Source organism: Acartia tonsa, chromosome 13, assembly GCF_053477335.1.
Source record: "Acartia tonsa isolate MP-2025a chromosome 13, ASM5347733v1, whole genome shotgun sequence".
Taxonomy (NCBI): Eukaryota; Metazoa; Arthropoda; class Copepoda; order Calanoida; family Acartiidae; genus Acartia; species Acartia tonsa.
The window spans coordinates 7836143-7856025 of record NC_137272.1 but is presented as its reverse complement, the minus strand read 5'-3'; the positions used below and the strand labels follow the sequence as shown (position 1 = coordinate 7856025).

Below are 19883 nucleotides of genomic sequence, written 5' to 3'. Positions count from 1 at the left end.
CCATGATTATACACAAACTTACCCTTTCTGTTGATTACAATAGGTGGTTGGAACGTCTTATTAAACCAATTAAAATTTCAAACAATCTAAAAAGTTTTTGAGCAAAGAAATGAAAAAGTTTTTAAAACTTTGGGGACTAGTGTAATTAACAGCCCATTGTGCTCTGCCTCCCAAGTTATTATTAGACTTTTGGTACACTCTGGTATAATTTAGAGAGGGAGGGGAAATTGGACTGTTTATTTCACTTTTCCCCAAAGTTTTATAATTGTTTTTCTAATTCATTAGGTTAACAACTTTTGAGAATTTTATTGAATTTTGATTGGTTGGTTTATTAAGTTAAGTGTATAAACGTTTCAACTGCTAAGTTAAATCTACAGAAGGGATAGTATTGTGTATCAAACAAATTTCATACTTATATAATAGAGGTAGGCCAGATACTTTTTTGGCCGGATACTGGATATCCGGATGATTTATAATGCAAGAAATTTGGTATCCGGCAAATTACCGGATATCTGGCCGAATAAGCAGATATCCGGCCAAATTACTGGATAATTGCTATATATCTGGCCAGATGCCGGATATCCGGCATTATAAATCAGCCAGATATGCAATATCCGTCTAAAAAAGTATCTGGCCCAACCCTATTATATATGTATGCAATTTGACAATTTTGTATTTGGAAGATTACTTGCTACACCTTCATATGTTATGATTGAGACTTCCCCCATTTTTTTTGGTAAATTTCAGGTATATATCAACACACTTGAATTGAAATTTTGTAAAAATCTTTAAAATTGGGAAGGTACAAAAGCCCCAAAAAAGCCATAAAAACAGGGTTTTTTTTGCAGATTTTAAAAACTTTGCAGTGCTTGTACCATCGCAATTTTTCAAATGTGGACGGGGTAGTGGATATATTGACAAGGTTTGCGTAGGACTAACTATCCTGCTAGAAAATCAGCAAGTTTAAGAAATCACCCACAGAACCTCAAACACTTATGGCTTTCACACAGCCAGAGGTGTACATGAAACAAGAACTGTTGGAACTGATGCTCAGTTTACTGAGAATATGAAAAATGATGGTGAAATCAGAAAGAAAGCTATCAACTTGATGACAGGACCAATAAGTTCTAAGGAAAGCTGTAAGATAGGAACCTGGAATGTTAGAACAATGTATGAGGTGCATTATTTGCCAACTGTACCATTTTTCTGCACTACCTCTCCGATTTTGTAAATACTCTATATTTTGGTCCGTTGGGTGATTCAAGGATGTTGGATGGCAAAAAAAAGTTTCAGAGTCCCTGGATGTCTAGATATCTAGCTATCTATGAAGGTAGGTAACAAAAATTTGGCCAAAACTCTAATTTTACAGGGTGTCCAACAAAAAGTGTATTTTGAATATCTAGCGTAATACCCAAAATACTTGTCCAAAAAAAATAATTTTTTGGGGTTAAATCCTGTGTTTTATCTGTGGGCATATGTGGTATGTAATGGTTTGGAGGACCCGGGACTATAAGGTTGTCAAATTTCACTTTGGGACACCCTGTAAATGTGATTTTTGTGTCTGTAGAGCTAAAACATGTTCCAAATTGGCTATTTTTTTCAAATTACTCTAATATGTGTCTTAGTATGTTTGGCCATAGTGTTTTCTGACCAGAACTATATTTTCCTATTTTTTGGAAAAAAGAGAAAATTTTTTTTGTTTTTTAAAAATTTTTTTTTCTATTTTTGAGTTACTTAAAACTGTCATATAGATAGATACAGATTTTGACTAATAACAATAATATGTGCCTATTTTACAAATTTTTACACTTTTGGGACACCCTGTGCATGTTTATTAAAATGATGGTTTTGGAGGGAAGGGGTTGTTTTAGGGCCATGAACTATTTCTTCATTTTTGTTTATATGCATTAACCACCTCCGGCGAACTGTTTTGCCATTATTCACCGCCAAAGGCGAAATTTTTGACGTTTTTTGCCGTTCCCGAAGTTTTAATGGGCATTTTTGGTAAGAAGGCGTTGATTTATCAAGATAACTGTAAACTAATTTTATTTATGAAATTTAATTTACTAAATTTCATATCAAGTAAAAATTTTTGTGCAGCTAATCGTTTTTCGTCGAGATGGATTTCAAACAAGAAAATGAAGTGATCATAATATAAATAATTGCTATAACATAAGTAATAAAAGAAACATAAAACATGTGCATTTGAAATTTCTTTTGGTTTTGACAAAAATCGGTTGTATATACAAAAAATTTCACTTCACATGAAATTTAGTAAATTACAGTTATTTTGATAAATCAACATCTTCTTACCACAAATGCCCATTAGAACCTTGGGAACGGCAAAAAACGTCAAAATTCCGCCTTTGGCAGTGAATAACGGCAAAACGGTTCGGTTTTTGCGGTTTTTTCATAACTAACAAATGATGTGTCTTGAACAGTTTTACAAAAATAAAGAAATAGTCTATGGCCCTAAAATGACTCCTTTCCCCCAAAAAGGGGCAAAAACCATCATTTTTAAAAATCCTGCACAGGTTGTACCAAAAGTGTAAAAAATTGTAAAAATAGGCAAATATTATTGTTATTAATCAAAATCTCTATCTATATGACAGTTTTAAGTAACTTAAAAATGGACCAAGTTTTAGCTCTACAAAGACAAAAATCACATATACAGGGTGTCCCAAAGTGAAATTTTACAACTTTATAGTCCCGGGTCCTCCGAACCATTATATACCACATATGCCCACAGATAAACTCAGGATTTAAGCCAAAAAAAATGATTTTTTACAGACAGGTATTTTGGGTATTACGCTAGATATCCAAAATACACTTTTTGTTTAACACCCTGTAAAATTAGAGTTTTGGCCAAAATATCATTATGTGCACTTTTTACATGAATAAATGATCACTTAGGTGTATAAAATGTATAGGTTGAATGTAAGATTAATGAAAAAATCAATTTTTAAAATTGTAAAAAAATCAGTGTTTTTTTTAATTTTTGTTACCTGCCTTCAGATAGAAAGCTAGATATCTAGACATCCAGGGACTCTGAAACTTTTTATTGGCCATTCAGCATCCTTGAATCACCCAACGGACTAAAATATAGAGTATTAACAAAATCGAAGGGGTAGTGCAGAAAAGTGGTACACTTGGCAAATAATGCACCACGGGTCAACTAAAATAGTTCAACTAGTTAAAGAAATTACAAGTTACAATATTAGAATACTTGGAATTGCAGAATGTAAATGGACAGGACAAGAGCAAACTACAACAAAAGATGGCCACCTAATACTTTATTCTGGTTATGAAAGCCAACACATGTATGGTGTTGCTATAATTATTCAAAAACGACATGTCAAAATTCAACTGGAAACCAATATCAGACAGAATAATTCAAACTAGATTCCAATCAAGGCATTGCAAGTTGACCACTATCCAATGCTATGCCCCAACAAATGACAAAGATGAGAAAGTAAAACAAGAGTTTTATGATCAACTGCAATCAATCAGAAACTCAGTACCCAAACATGACGTGTGTCTAGTAGGTACTGATTGCTAAAGTAGGAACTGACAGAACTGGCGTGGAGAATGCAATGGGACACTTTGGCATAGGTACAAGAAATGAAAATGGAGAACTTCTACTTGAATTCTGTTTAAACAATGATGGACAAACAAAAATATGATTGACCACATTATGATCAATAGAAAATGGGTCAAGTCAATGCAAGACTGCATGAGTTATAGAGGAGCTGACATTTTAGTGATCATGAACTTGTTGTCAGTAAGATTAAATTAAAACCGAAGCATACTGGTCATGATAAAAACAGTGAGATTGCTAGACAATATGATTTTTCAAGATTAAAGGACCCTGTGATAAAGAATGAATTTGTTTTAAAACTCAGAAACAGATTTCAAGTCTTAGAGGACCTCAATAATAAGACTAAGAGCACATGAGTTTCAATTAAAGAAAACTTTAATCTACTGCTAAGGAATTCCTAGGACTCAAGAAAACAGAGAACAAGGACTGAATCTCTGAAGAAACATAGAACAAAATAGAAGAGAAACAAAATCCATAATGCTCAACATTTGGCTGACATGAGCAATTTAAGAGCTAAATATGCTGCTAAAGACTAAGAAGTCCAAAAGTGCACAAGGAAAGACAACAGAGATAACATTGACAATCTGGCTGAAAAAGCCCAGAGAGCAGCTGACTTTGGTAACATGAAAACAGTATAACAAGCAATTAAGTGGCAAATATAACAAAAAGAGTGGTGAAACTGCCAAGGCTAAAGATGGTAAAATACTCACCACAGAAAAAGAAGTAGCTGAAGAAGTTGCATTGTGAAGAAGTGTTGGACAGACCAGAACCTGAAGTTACAGCTGAACCAGAACCAGGACATGAAATAGACATAGATATAAGACCACCAACTGTTTAAGAAGTTAAAGCTGCTATACATAGTCTAAAGAATAACAAAGCTCCTGTGCCAGACTTGATAACTGCTGAAATGCTTAAGCCAGATATAGATCTTCCTGCTAAGATTCTAACTGATCTCCTAGATAAAATTTGGAGACAGGAAAAGATACCAGCCGACTGGTCTAAAGGAGTTATAATTAAACTTCCTAAAAAGGGAGAATTGAAAAATTGTGACAATTGTTAAGAGTTATTTTAAACAGAATTGATGAGAAAATAGACAATAAAATACGAGACAAACAAGCTGGATTTCGTGCTGGAAGAGGCTGTGTTGACCAAATTTTCACCCTTTGGACAATTTCAGAAACTATTAAACATCTACAAGCTAAGAAAGATAGACTAGTCATATATGCAGGACAAGTCAGGCTCTTTGTTCATGTCAAGAAGACTGAAATTATGAATATACCTACAAATCTTGACCAAAATATTACAATGAATGGTGAACAATTGAAACAAAGCAACAAATTCACCTATTTGGGGAGTTTTTTCAGCAGTGAAGATGGCTGATATTAAAGCTAGGATTGATAAGGCTAGGGTTGCCTTCAACAGTCTACACAATGTTTCGATATAAGGAAACTTGCCCTGAAGACAAAAATCAGACTATACAACAGTAATGTGAAATCAGTTCTTCTTTATGGAGCTGAATGTTGGAGAACTGTGAAAACTGAAACATATCAACTAATTGCCTTTCACAATAGCTGCTTAAGAAGAATTTGCAATATGTTTTGGTTATACAAATTATCAAACATTGAATTGTATGCAATAGTAAGTGCAATAGTATTGAAGCAGAAGTGAAATATAAAAGACTAACTATCCTGATTTCTTGTGCATTTATGAGCACTGCTCATTATTGAGTAAAGATTATTTCAGATTATTTGTAAACTTTCTTTTGTTGGTTGAAAGGTTGTGTAAACATAAAATTCCACTGTGAAATTTGCCCACTATAAATAAGCCTTTAAAGTTCGAGGAATTTTTGAGATAATCAATCTCAGGAAGATTTTACTGTGAACTACACCTGATCTGGGCGAATATAGGGTGAATATGATATTAGCTCAAAGTAAATGTGCCATTCCATAGATTATAAATAACTTAAAGATATTGACATATTCGATTGGATAAGTCTGTTTATAGCTTAAAACCTGGATAACTCATAACTGGATAAGGAAATTACAGCCATTTATAATTAAAAAAGCAGAAATTTTTATTGTAAAATGTAAAATATTTTATTTCCGGATATCTGGCCATTTTCAATATCCGGCCGGATACCGGATATTGAAACTATCCGGCCGGATATCCGGAAATAAAATATTTTACATTTTACAATAAAAAATTCTGCTTTTTTAATTATAAATGGCTGTAATTTCCTTATTATTGAAGCTATAAGAACAACTTTTTCTGAATATGTTTATCTTCATGTAAATTTTATATTAAAAATCTCAAAACATTAATTTTGGCAGGGGCAGCAGTACTTGGCAGCCTCAAACTGGCGGTCGGCAAGTAAACAGCAACGGATTTTATGAAATTGTAATATGTCTGAAGACATTTGTATAAAAAGCCTAAATTTAAAATTTGAAGTCAAAAATTGCTGTCACAGGAGCCGTTTAAAGATTTCTGGAGACCTGGAGTTTCAGGACTTGCAGGACTATACCTGGAACCTGAAATCGACTTCAATACCTGTATTTCATATGAGGATGTACGACTATAGAATATTTAAGTATTTGATAACATAAAATGCTTTGTTTAAGTAAAATAATGTTTCAATGCCACCTCCCCGCCCATCCTCCAACAGGTTTTAAGTTTTAACCTGGATCCTTATAATAAAGTAACGGGATGTCTATCTGTTTGTCTGTAATGAAGGATCTCGCAAACCACTGAACCGATCGGGTTCTCCTTTACAGGGTAGCTTCTCATAGGCCCTGGGAAGGTTTATAACTATTTTGGGGGAGGGTACCACCACTCTCCCAAGAGAAATCGCCCCTAGAAAAAATACCCCACCCCCCCCCAAAAAAAATATGTTTACTTAATTTTTCAACTAAATATAAAAATAAGGGGCGTCAGCACCCCCCCTAAATTTTTTTTCTTAAATCTGAAATAAAAAAAATGGTTATAAAATTCAACTTCCCCCCCCTAGTGCCCCTAGAGGCCTCTAAGGGCGTAGCCGCCAGTTTTATATAATAAAACGTCAGCAATATGGTCGGTTATCCGGCCGGATATCTGGCAATTTGGCCGGATATCCTGTAGTTTGCCGGATATCCGGCGTTGAAACGTTTGGATACTCAACTAAATGAACATATTAATCATAATTGATAAAAGTCCCCAAGGTTGTTAAGACAATGAATAAATAAACACTTTCAAATAATTAAGTTTCACTTTGCAAAGTCTTTTAGTAGTTAGATCCATGTTTTATGTTGCACGCTTCGTATGAGCTTAGCTAAAAATTTTAAACAGCTTCGCTTCTAATGGACGTATTTGTCCTGGTTTCATTCATAGTTTTTTTTGCAAATCAAAAGTCTTTAGCTAGAAAAAATCATTCAGTCCCTCAAAATCAAAAAGGGCCCTAGTAGAAAAGCATAGTAGATAAGTATTAACAAAAACTAACATGCCAAAATTACCAAAATTAAAAAACTCCTTGGCAAAAAAGGTAATCTAAACTCTATTTGAACTGTTCTTTCAATCTTATTCGTTAAGTCTTACAAAAAAAACAAAGAATGAACCTAGTAATAGTGTCTAACTTTTTATCTTTGTGACGTAACAAAAATCGAAGGATGAGAGGGGAGGTGGGAAAGGAAACCCTTAAAAAAGAGATGGATTTTTGTTACGTTACAAAGATAAAAAGTTAGACACTATTACTAGGTTCATTTAGAATTTACCTTTATACATTTTGATTCATTACTCACACCTAAAAAAAATAAAATTTGTTATAAAGTTTTTCATTATTTAGTTTTATTTTGGCCATTTATACTACATCACATTTTGTTTGCTTCACTGCTATATTCACTACTAGCAGCTGCGTCCCTGGCATCTAGGGACTCTATATTCGAAGGAATGGCACATAATAATGTGATTTTTGCAGCAACTTTATAATCATTACTTTATGTAAAGGGACGTCCAGGTGGGGGGGGGGGGGGGAGGGGGTTAAGGGTTATTAATTAATTTGAGGCAACCCCATAATTTTTAGATTTTTTATTTTTAACCTACCCCTCCCCCCAAAAAAAAATATAGAAAGCTTGGACGTCCTTGCCACTATGATATAAAGATTACCCACACAAAATGAACATGGGGGTGCCCAAATTTAGATATTTAATTTTTTAACCCCCCCCCCATTCCCCTCAAATCAAAAAGCTTGGACGTCTTTGATTATGTAAGCTCATTTAAAACATACTGAAATCAATTAGTGTACAACAATTATCCTATTCATCTGTTTTTTGGTAGCTAAGCTACTCTATAATTTAAAATATCCGTCCGTCCATTGTCTGTCCATTCATCTGTATGTCTGTCCTTCAGTATGTCTGTCTGTTTGTCTGTCCGTCTGTCTGTCTGAGACATAAAGGGGGAAACGTGATTTTCTCGGCTTCTATAAAAGATAGAAGGCTGAAATTTTCATGGATTGAATATTCTCTCTCTCTCTATAGATACTCCATATTTTCACCAAGTTTCATTAGTATTTGTCAATAAACTGGGGTGGGCTATATTGATTCCTACGTTTTAAGTTTTCATGATTTTCTCTACTCCTATTCAAGATAGATGGTTGAAATTTTCAGGGATTGAATACTTTGATATTCTGCATAATTTTATCAAGTTCTATTGAGATTTACTTATTGGCATCTTACCCGAAACGTAGGAGTCCCAAATGTTGGAGTGGACAAACGCAGGAGTCCCAAACATCGGAGTGGACAAACATAGGAATGGGACAAACGTCAGAGTGGAAAAACTTCGAGGTGGACAAACGTCGAGGTGGACAAACGTCGGATTGGACAAATGTTGGAGTGGACATTGCTTAAATAAAACCTAGGAGTGTCTGCTATTTTAATAATATGACAATTTTGAAATTTTTTATACCCCTGTCTACAAAATAATGAGTACGGCCGCAGCGCTCGGCCCCCTGGCCTATAACCTAACCTAACCTAACTAAGAAAACTAACAGGACAGAGGGGGGGGGGGGGCTAGGTATGTATAAAAAAAGTTCAAAATTGAAAATAAAGTTTGGGACTCCTATGTTTGTCCACTCTGACGTTTGTCCCAAAAATTATGTGTTTGTCCACTCCAAATTTTGTCCCACTCCTGCGCTTTTTCCACTCTGTCGTTTGGGACTCATGCGTTTGTCCACTCCAATGTTTTTCCACTCCTACGTTTGGGACTCCTACATTTAGCATGGAACCGATTATTAGTTGGGGTGCTAGTTTGATTCCTAGATTTTTAAGTTTTCATGATTTTCTTTACTTCTATTCAGAAAATTTGAGATTTCAGAAGAGGCTGGGTTTATACTCCCCATAAATCCCTAAAAAAATTACCCTTTTACAGGCACCCCCCCCCCTGGATATCCCTGCACTCCCCCTTGTAGTGACTAGGCCAACTTCATGGTCTCTGGTTTCAGGAAGCCCATTCAGTTATGAGAAGTTCACATTATAAGAGCACTCTTATAGCATCCTCTCTATTAGCATTACATGTGTAATGCATTATAGACAGACAGATAGATATTGTGAGGGATCCTACACTTTATAACACCTTGTTTTGCATGGTAAAAATTGTTCTTAATATTGATATTTTTAAAAATAGACTAGAAAAATGATAAGCATACCTATAGAAACGTTAAATAATTTTTAATTATAAAAATATTTTTTAGAAACAAGAAGAGAACAATGCATAGCAGTGTAAATTATAAATTAATATTTTTTTCAAAATTCCAAAACTATCCAGGGACCTATAAGAAGCTTCCATAAAACAGAGAACTCAATAGGTACAGTAGTTATCGATATCTTAAGCTACAGACAAAAAAGCTTACTACTTTATATAATAGGATAATGAAATGCAGCTGTTTTAAGGGTTGCCAGCTTATTAATACAGACTGATTCAATAATTGTGTTAATATGTTATGATGTTTAACTTTAAAATGGTGTAATTATAGTTATATTTAGCCTAGAAAAATGATAAACATACCCATAGAAGCGTTAGATAATTCTCTTTTTAATAATATAAATATTTTTTTGAAACAAGAACAAGAACAATGCATAGCAGTGTAAAATATAAATTCATATTATTTTTTTAAAATTCAATTCCTTATGGTGATGTTATAAATAATATATCAAAAGTCAAATTTAAAAGTCAAAAGTAACAGGATGTCTGTGTATTTGTGTGTTTGTACTGAAGGATCTCGCTAACCGCTGGTTCTCCTTAACAGGGTAGCTTCTCATATGTCCCAGGAAGGTTTATAACTATTTTGGGGGAGGGTACCACCACCCTCCCAAGAGAAATCGCCCCTAGAAAAAATTACCCCTCCCGAAAAAGAGACCTGAACAAAACATAAACCAATTATTTCTCTAATTAGATATTTTAGATAAAAAACATTAAAAGTGCCACTAGAGGCCTCTAGGGGCGTAGCCGCTAGTATTAATATATAAAGCTTCTTTACAGCCAAAACCATTTGGAAAAAAAATATCAGTTATGGAGCAACAACAAAAGTGGGTTTATCACAAAACCTCGATTTTTTAGTCAACTGTTCTATAAACAACCAAGTCATTACCTGTACATTATAAAGCAATGCCAGGCAATTAAAATGAGGTATTAAGCACTTTATAACTCCAAAAAATGATTCTTCTAGAGCAAAAATTAGTTGAGCATTTTTGGTGACTCAAATTTGAAATTTGATTTGTAGCAAGAGAAAATATTTTTAAAAATATACTTTTTTATCTAAGAGGCAAATTAATGGTATCAATATATTCGCAAATGTCTTATATACAGTTTAATACACTTTTAAGTCCATTATTTTTGGGCTTTGAGTGAACGTCTAATAAAATTGAATTCATCTAGAAAGAGTCGCTTTACAGGATTCATCATAGATACAATCCTTATAACAGGATGTCTGTTTATGTGTTTGTTTGTACCAAAGGATCTCGCTAACCTCTGAACCGATCGGGTTCTCCTTAACAGGATAGCTTCTCATAGGTCCCGGGAAGATTTATAACTATTTTGGGGGAAGGTACCACCACCCTCCCAAGAGAAAAAAAACCCAAAATTATTTTTACGTTTCTTTGTTAGTTTTTTTTTGCAAATAGAGCGCCCATCACATAATATAATAATTAATAAATTATCATATTATATTAGTAAATGTTATGTAATATGTTGTATAAGATTTATATAGTTATTGTTTCTTACACATTATTTGTGCATTTATTTTTTTTAGTAATATACAGGGTGTTTCAATAAAAATGTCTTTTTAAAAAACTAAATTATGCATAGAAATAAAACAATTATATTAAAGGGCGAATAAAGGTTGAATATGATACGGGCAGTGGCGTGCAAACCGAAGGGGGCATTTGGGGCAATCGCCCCCCCCCTAGCTACCAAAACGCCCCCCCCTGCCCCCCCTAGCCATCGCCCCTGCTGCCCCCCCCCCCTAAATGTTGAAAAATGCCCCATTTTGCCCCCCCCCCCTGGTCAACAAAAATGCCCCTTTTTGCCCCCTACCCTACAAAAAGCAAAACTATCCTAGTTTCCAAAAAAAAGATCAAGAAATACTCAAAAAAAAAATTGTTGGCGCTTCGCACCAAAAAGACAGTTACTATTCATTTAACCTTACCAAATTTTTTAATTAGTGTAGAAATTAGGTTATAATCTTTTTTCACTGAACATTACAAACCAGGTAATAGGAAGTATTTTATTTGGTATAATATAAACTTTTTACCAAAGAAATTTTGTACCTCCCCAATGATGATACACAAAATTACCCCTTATATAGATTACAATTAGTGGATGAAATGTATGGAAACTCTACTTAATTAACCAACCAATCAAAATTCCATTAAAGTCCCCAAAGTTGTTGAACCAACGAATAAAAAAATTTTATATGAATTATTTGGGATTAGTGTAATAAATAGCCCAAAAACCCCTCCTTCCCTGCATATTTGAAGAAAAAAAAATTGCACTTCGCGCACTTCCAAATGGTTTCTGCTTTTTATCACATGCATTGTATATTTTGTTTTTATTTCTATAAAAACATTTGTAAACAACAAATTTTTAATTAAAAAGTTATTTTATATAAAAAAGAAACAGCGTTGATATTTATCTAAGCCTTTTTCTCAACACTGTATGACTGTCTAAATGAATAACTATATATGATGTCATATTATTTTCAGGATAAGTTTATCATTTTTTTGTTTACATACTCTTACAAAAAGACATGTTTTTTTTTATGGCAATTTTCATTAAAAACCCTTAAAACTAACTACACTCTATATTCCTAACTTGATAAAATACGCCACTCTTGTTGTCTTTAATTGATTTTAGTTCAAAGGGGGAGTAAATATTTTTAGGTGCGCTTCACGCACCGCCCTTATAAATCCTTGTAAACGCCACTTAATGAAAAATTAACAGAGTTTTAAAGTGCCATTTAAAGAGAGTAGGATATGTTGATATAACTTTTTAGCTTCTCTATAATTCACTATGGCTGTCAGTACGTAATGCTAAGGGGGAAATGTGATTTTTTCAACTGCAATTAAAGATAGAAGGCTAAAACTTAATGTTAATATTCCCATCATTATGGAGTATAATTAACTATTAAAAATTCATGGATGTCGGATTGCTTTTCAGGACGTTTTTGGCTAATTTTGTATCTTTTAAATTTCGGGTATAGTCCCTTTTGTGACATTGCCTCTTAAGGTGCATTCCGTCGTATTTTCACAGTAGCTTTTCCCCTATTTATAGCTCCTGCGGGGCCAATTGCCTAACCCTGCGGGGAAATCACCTGACCTAACTTAACCTAGAATAACTTATTAAAAGCTACTATGAAAATATGACGAAATGCCCCTTAAGAGGCGTTGCCACTAAAGAGACTATACCCCAAAGTTTTCCATATTTCTAAGAGATTTTTAGATCTGTAGATGAAAGGACAAGTATTTTTTTTTTTATTTTTTACATAGTTCTTTATATCTTTGGTTTTTATGGTATGAAGAATTTTTTTGTGGATTATAATATTAAAAAAATATAATTTCTCGCTGTTTCGAGCATCCAGTATATAATTTACTTTGACTGTCATCACACAATATGCAGGAAAAAGGATTTGTGACTTTTTCTACCTAAAATATATATTTATTTCAACAGATGCTCTTTAAATCTTCTTGTCTGTATTCTTATTAATGATTTTTTGTGCTTTGCTACTTAAAGATGTTGTCATCCTTGTTGTCATACAATAAAGAAATATTTAAAATCAGTTTTACATATTAGGTTAATTTTTGGTAAATTATTTTCAAAATGAGTGTTTTTATCTCCTCCCCCCCCAAAATTTTTTTAATGGGGTTATTCATCCTTCCTGCTGAGATTTTATAACATCCCCTTCCACCCATAAAAAATGTTTTGTGGTGGGGGGGGGGGGGTGAGGTTAAATTATATTCTGTACTTTTTTTTCGAAGATGCTTTCTAGCTCCCTTCCCTTCGGTCATTGCAGGGTGGGGAGAAGGGATGGGGGAGAAGAGATGGGGGGAAAGAGATAGGGGATATAAACGGGAAATAGGGATGGGGGAAGGGATAGGGAAGAAGGGATAAGGACTAGAAGGCCCATAATCAAGTAATCCCACCCCTTAAAACGCCCTTATTTAAAATTAGTATATATAATCAAAATGCCCCCCCTAAAGCAAAGTGCCCCCCAGGGGCACTTTGAATTAGGGGGGGGGGGACAAAATTTTACAAAATCTTCAAAATGCCCCCCCCCCCTAGACAAAGTGCTTCGCACGCCACTGGATATGGGCTTAAAATTTAAGTGCAATTCTTTACTTTTATAGTATCTATGCCAAATTTAAAAATTCAAAAAATCCTTAAAGGGCAAATATAGGTTTGATGTGATATGATTTTATTTCAAATGTGCAGGTATTAAAAAATAAAGATATTCCACTGGATAAGGCCGTTTATGACCAAAAACCTAGCAATCTCATGCAATTAATGACGTCAATGGAGTGGTTCCCTAAAAATCACAACAGGATGCGTGTAGAGGTTGCAGAAATACTGTTGTTATATTGCAGTACAAATAAATTATAAAAAGGTTTCTGGAAAAAAAACTTCCTAGACATTACTGAAAATCTAATCAAACATATCTAATTATTTAGGAAAATATTGATATTAAATATTAGGAAAATATTTACCGAGAAAATTTATCTCCCTGTATGCATATAATTGAAGTTAAAACAGTCCGGCCACATACTTGGGTATCTGCAACTTTTAGTTTTGATGAAATTTTCCATTACATAATTTTGAAGACAAAAATAATATTTAAAAAGTAAAGACTGAACCATTAATTACAAAAAGTATTTTATTAATAGAATATTTATTTTCTGCTAAAAGTTGCGTTATTTTTTTTGGATATGCAAAGGGTAAATATATTAAGAGAAAATAAATTCAAAATCATTGGTCTGACTTTACTCTTTTATGACTTAAAATGCAAAGTTAACAATATCACAACGTTTCAAACTTGAAATCTCTAAAATATACTTGAAAGATTTTGGGAAATATGTACTGGCCACATGGTTTTTTATTGTAATTCTCTGATTTATCCGTTGTACCAGCTAAATTATAACCCCTCCCAAAGTTTTTTCCTCTAGATATTACCTCCACCTTACCCTCAAAGCTTCCATATATCAGACAGCTTTTCTAGGTGGGACAGGGATGAACAAAGGAGGGGTGTTGGGGGTAAGTGTTGAATTTTCTTTGTTAATTATTAATTTATAATCAATTAATAGATATCAATAAGGGAGTTAATATAACCCCCCCTTGCCATCAGCAAGTCATCAGATCTCAGCCAGGATTAACATCACTATGTCATAAGATAGCAGATATTTTTACAATAATTTTTCAATGATTAAATATGATTATACAATAAAACTTTTTTTAACCTATTTTTGAAAGGTATATCAAAAATATACTCTGACACCTGTAGAATCGAACTGCAGAGCCCACATCGATTTCTATTAGGATTATAAAGTTTATTTTTTACTATGGATTAAGTAAATTTTACTGAATTGTGAACTGTCTTTTCTTTTTGGGTAAAATTCTTGCTTCAAAGCATTTTTCTTCATAATATGATAAAAAGATAATGTTAGTAAAAAAATAGCTCTTTTGATTTTATATTCATAATTATTCATTAAAAGTGAAAGATGTAGGATATATCTTTGAATTAAAATAAAAACTATGAGGTTTCAGCATTAAACTGTTTTTAACCTATTTTTAAAACGTATATAAACAAGGATGACAACATCCATAAGTAGCGAAGCACAAAAAATTGTAGATGGGAAAAGGGTATTTATTAAAATCAAGAATAGATTTATTGGTTAAAATAAACACAAAACCTTGTTTTATTTTGTTTGATGACGATGGTCAAAGTAAATTACATAAAAGATGCTCATAATAATGAGAAAAACTATTTTGATACTGATATTCCAAAAAAGTTTGAAAATTGGATAAAAAAAACAAAGATATGGGGAAATATGTAAAACATATAAAAATAGCCAAAACCCTGGCCGACATGGTTGGTTTCTTAAAACGAAAGAAAATTTAATTTTTATATCCTTAACTTAAAAAATTAGGAAAATCGGACCATATACACTGAAAATATGGAGAAAGATGTGAAAGATGTAAAAATAGCCTAAAACCTGTTAAAAGGCAGTCTGGTCGTCATGATTGTTTTCTTTAAAAGTCGGGAAATTTCATTTTGATATCAATAACTGAAAATATTTTGAAAATCGGACTATAAACACTGAAGATATGGAGAAAAATGTAAAAAATATAAAAATAGCCTAAAACCTGCTAAAAAGGCAGTCTGGCCGTCATGGTTGGTTTCTTTAAACGACAGGAAATTTAATTTTGATATCTATAGCTGAAAAAATTTTGAAATTCGGACCATAAATACTGAAGATATGGAGAAAAATGTGAAAAATATAAAAATAACCTAAAACCTGCTAAAAAGTGGTCCAACCGCCAATGACGTTTGATAGTCAATTGTGCTCCTTAATGATAAGAATGTTGTCAAAAAATTTCAGCATCCTATCTTTTATAGGAGCTGAGTAAATCCCATTTCCCCCATAGCGTTACGGACGGACTGACGGACGGACTGACGGACTGACGGACGGACAAAGTGAATTATAGAGTAGCTTCGCTACTAAAAATATACTATGACACCATTAGAATGAGACTGCAGAGCCTAAATTTGAATTAAGTCCCCAATAAACTTTTTTGGGGGGATTTAAATATTAATTTTTGCTGTTGCCGTGATCATTTTGACCGAAGCAAAAGGTTTTTTTTTTATTTGGGTAAAATTCGTAGCTTTTAGAGTGTTTTGCTTCATAAATATTTTATTCTGGTATGATTTTACTATAAAAATTCACTAAAAAGTTAATTCTTTATAATATACCAACAAATTAACATTAACATGTTTGTGTTCTCTCATTTATTTCAAAAACATTAAAAATGGCTGTAAAGGGTTAAATGACAACAAATGTTCATGCAATACAACAAATTTATTTTTGTCACATGTACAAATGTGTTATAAAATAAGATTATTCAAACTTATCTTTTAAAATAATTTTAAAAAATATGTATCTTTTATGTGTATGGTTTTCATTCTTTTCATTTTAATTAAATAAAAAATATTTAACTACATTGGAAATACGTCACTTTGTGAAAACACTCTTTTTTTGAATTGTAAAGAATTATATAAAACAAGACTTTTTATTGGTTAGATTTCAGAATTATTTGTTTTATTGTAAATGTTAGATTTTTCAATGAAATTAATTGTTTTGGAGAGAAAAAATTATTTCCAATGAACAGAGTAATGGTTTTTTATTGTATCAATATAAAGTGAATTATATAAAAATGTTCTGTAAGCCACAATATTACCCGAAGTAAAAAAAGAGCTACGGTCAAAATGATTAGAGCAACACTAAAAATTAATTTTTAAAACCCCCAAAAAAAGTTTATTGGAGACTTAATTCAAATTTGGGCTCTGCAGTCTGGTTCTATAGGTGTCCTAGTATATTTTTGACCCCCCATTCAAAAATAGGTTAAAAACAGTTTAACCAATGACAAAGCTAGAAATCTTTAAATTTTGAATATAGTGTTTTCACAAAGTGACTTATTTCCAATATAATAGAATAACTTTTATTTAATTAAAATGAAAAGAATGAAAACTATTCACATTAAAGATACATACTTTTTAAAAATGTTTTTAAAAATAAGTTTGAATAATCTTATTTTATATCATATTTGTAAATGTGATAAAGATAAATTTGTTGTATTGCATAAACATTTATTTTTGTTTTTAAAGATTTAGCCCTCTACAGCCGACTTTTATGTGTTTTAATGTATAATAGACATGAAACATTCATTGATATATTGTAAGGAATTAATTTTTAATTAGTTTTGATAGATAAAATCAAAAGATCTAACTTTACTGTTTACTAGCATACAATATTTATGAAGCTGAGTATTTTACCCACAAAGGAAAGAAACATCATGATTCAGTAAAATTTATTTAAGCCATAGTAAAAAATAAATTTTAAAATCCTAATAAAATCGATGTGGGCAATTGTTCTCATTTTTGGCTTTGTAGTATGATTCTACAGGTGTCAGAGTATATTTTTGATATACCTTTCAAAATAGGTTAAAAACAGTTTAAAACATATAACATATCTATTTTCTATAGATACTAGATATCCAATAATATGTCAATAATGTGTCTATTTTATTTTATCTTATAAATTTTGTTTTTCTTACTCCAATTTATAAATCTTTAAACATATTGATGTTATAAAATGAGTTTATTCAACAACAAATTATAAATCTTTAAACATACTGATCTTATAATTTAAGCTCTTTAACTCTAATTTATAAATCTTTAGATATATTGATCTTATAAAATGTTTTTAATCAACAACAAATTATAAATCTTTCAGCATATTGAACAAAGTTAATACCTCTTTTGGATCTTTTATAATCCAAAAGATTATCAACAATAGGTAAAGTAAATTTATTACCACTCCTAACTATCACTTTTTAATATTTAATTCCAAGTGTAATTTTAATTACAAGACAATTTAGAAGTGTGTAGTTTAAAGGTTGGTGTCCAACTGCCTATTTTAATGTTTTATTTTATCTATCACTCAAAAGATTTATTGAACACTAGATGTATGATTATTTCAGAATTTATCTTAATTTAAGTATTGATATAAGGATTTAAGTCCAATTACATACGGCAACATATTTAAACTTCCAAGTTCAGCCTAAATTATGCAGTATGTAGAGAGTACTAGGCATGTCTGATATCTATGAAAGTTAGGCCTAGACTCCCTTGTGGCAATCTTTTCATGGCAAGATCCTGGTTCACTCCCTAACCCTCTCTACTTACACCCCCAACTTGCTCTTTTGCCTTGCACACAGTTTAGACTGCACAATAAAGTAAATATATTGCAATTTCTAAAAAGACTAACTTTATCTTAATTTAAAGGGCGAATTTAGGTTAAATATGATATGGGCTTAAAATTTAGGTGCAATTCTATACTTTTAGAATATCTATGCCAAATTTTAAAAATCAAAAAAAAAACTTAAGTAGATATTACAATTTTCGTGTTCACTTTAACATATAAAAAATCAGAATCAACAAAATCGGCTTTTTTATCCTTTATAAGACTTTTTTTACTATTTTGCTTAAGTTTGATTGACTTTTACATTGGCATGCATCTTAAATGATAATTTAAATGTTTTTTTTTAGATTATATACTATTTTATTCAATTTTTAAAAAGCATAAAAATAATTTGCGAAAAAGTGCGTCAGGAGTATTGACTAGTGTAAATAATGCGTCTTAAACTTTATTTTCTGTACAAAGATCATTGATTAATTCTGGATGATATAAATACCCTAAAGTACCCATTTTTAAACACACACACACACACAAAGACACACGAATCGAATGCAAAATTTTCTCCAGAAAAAATATAAGAAAAAAGAAACAATGTTCACCTATTTTCATACTTACATGAAATAAAATTTCTCCTGTAAAGGTTTAAAAATAAAAATATAATTCATGTACTTTATACTTTGTTGGGGAATAATTGTTAAGGAAGAAAACTTCCAAGATACAAAAAATACATTGATAACTGGTTTCCACGTTAATAATGAAAGCTTTTTAATTCAACCTTGCTACGATTCCTTGTGTGATGCTAGGGTGTTCGAGTTCTTAGAGAACCACACTAATTACATAATATTATTTATCTTGAGATAGACAGGTTTTAAGCTATAAGCAGACTTATACAATCAGATATGCCAATATCTTTAAGTTATTTATAATCTATGGAATGGCACGGTTTTTTTGAGCCCATATCATATTCAACCTATATTCGCCCTTTAAGTTTATATGAAAATGTTATGTCATATTTTCCCCTCTTATCTACTATGTTAGTTTAGTAAGGTAAGGTTTGGATTTACAAAATAGCAAGTTAAATACTTTTTTGCATACTAGTGGCACTTTAAATGTATTTTTTTTAAATTAATAAGATACATATCTAAGTTGCTTTCAACAACAAAAACATTTAGATTTTTTGTGATTTCTCTTGGGGGGGGGGTGGGGTAACCCTCCCCCTAAATAGTTATAAACCTTCCTGGGACCTATGAGAAACTACCCTGTCAAGGAGATCCTGATCGGTTCAGCGGTACAGAAATCACAAAAACAAACAGACAGACACACATACTGTTTCTTTATTATAAGGATTTGAATATTACATAGAATTTGTTAGGATAGTATTAATAAAAATACCTATTACATATTTATTGCCATTCTTGTTTTCTACAATCAATGGACCACCAGAATCTCCATCACAAATCCCTTTGTTCTCATTCGCAATTTCAGCACACATCTAAAATTGAAATAATAAACAAACTAAAATCAGATGAAAATTTTTTTAGATACTGTCCCTTAAAGGGCGAATATAGGTTGGATATAATATGAGCTTATATCAAAGGTGCAAGTATATACATTATGAATAACTCAAGCAAATAAAGATATTCCATTGGATAAGGCCGTTATAGCTAAAAACCTAGCCATTTGGGCTAATTTGTGACGTCAGAGGAGTGGTTCCCTAACATATTCAAATACCCATATTCACAACAGGATGCGTGTAGAGTTTGCCTAAATACTGTTGTTATTTTGCAGTACAAATA

The 19883-nt window shown here is 32.0% G+C and overlaps 1 protein-coding gene across 1 annotated transcript in view; it reads right to left on the bottom strand.

Annotated features, from left to right (window-relative positions):
- The window catches only part of LOC145304038 (serine protease 3-like), a 153410-nt gene that overhangs the window by 23892 nt on the left and 109635 nt on the right, over positions 1–19883 (bottom strand). The window contains exons 14-15 of the mRNA XM_080145798.1: positions 19480–19579; positions 7342–7370 (exon numbers count right to left, since the gene is read on the bottom strand). Of these exons, the coding sequence (XP_080001924.1) occupies positions 7342–7370; positions 19480–19579 (129 nt within the window). The remainder of the gene's footprint in view (positions 1–7341; positions 7371–19479; positions 19580–19883) is intronic.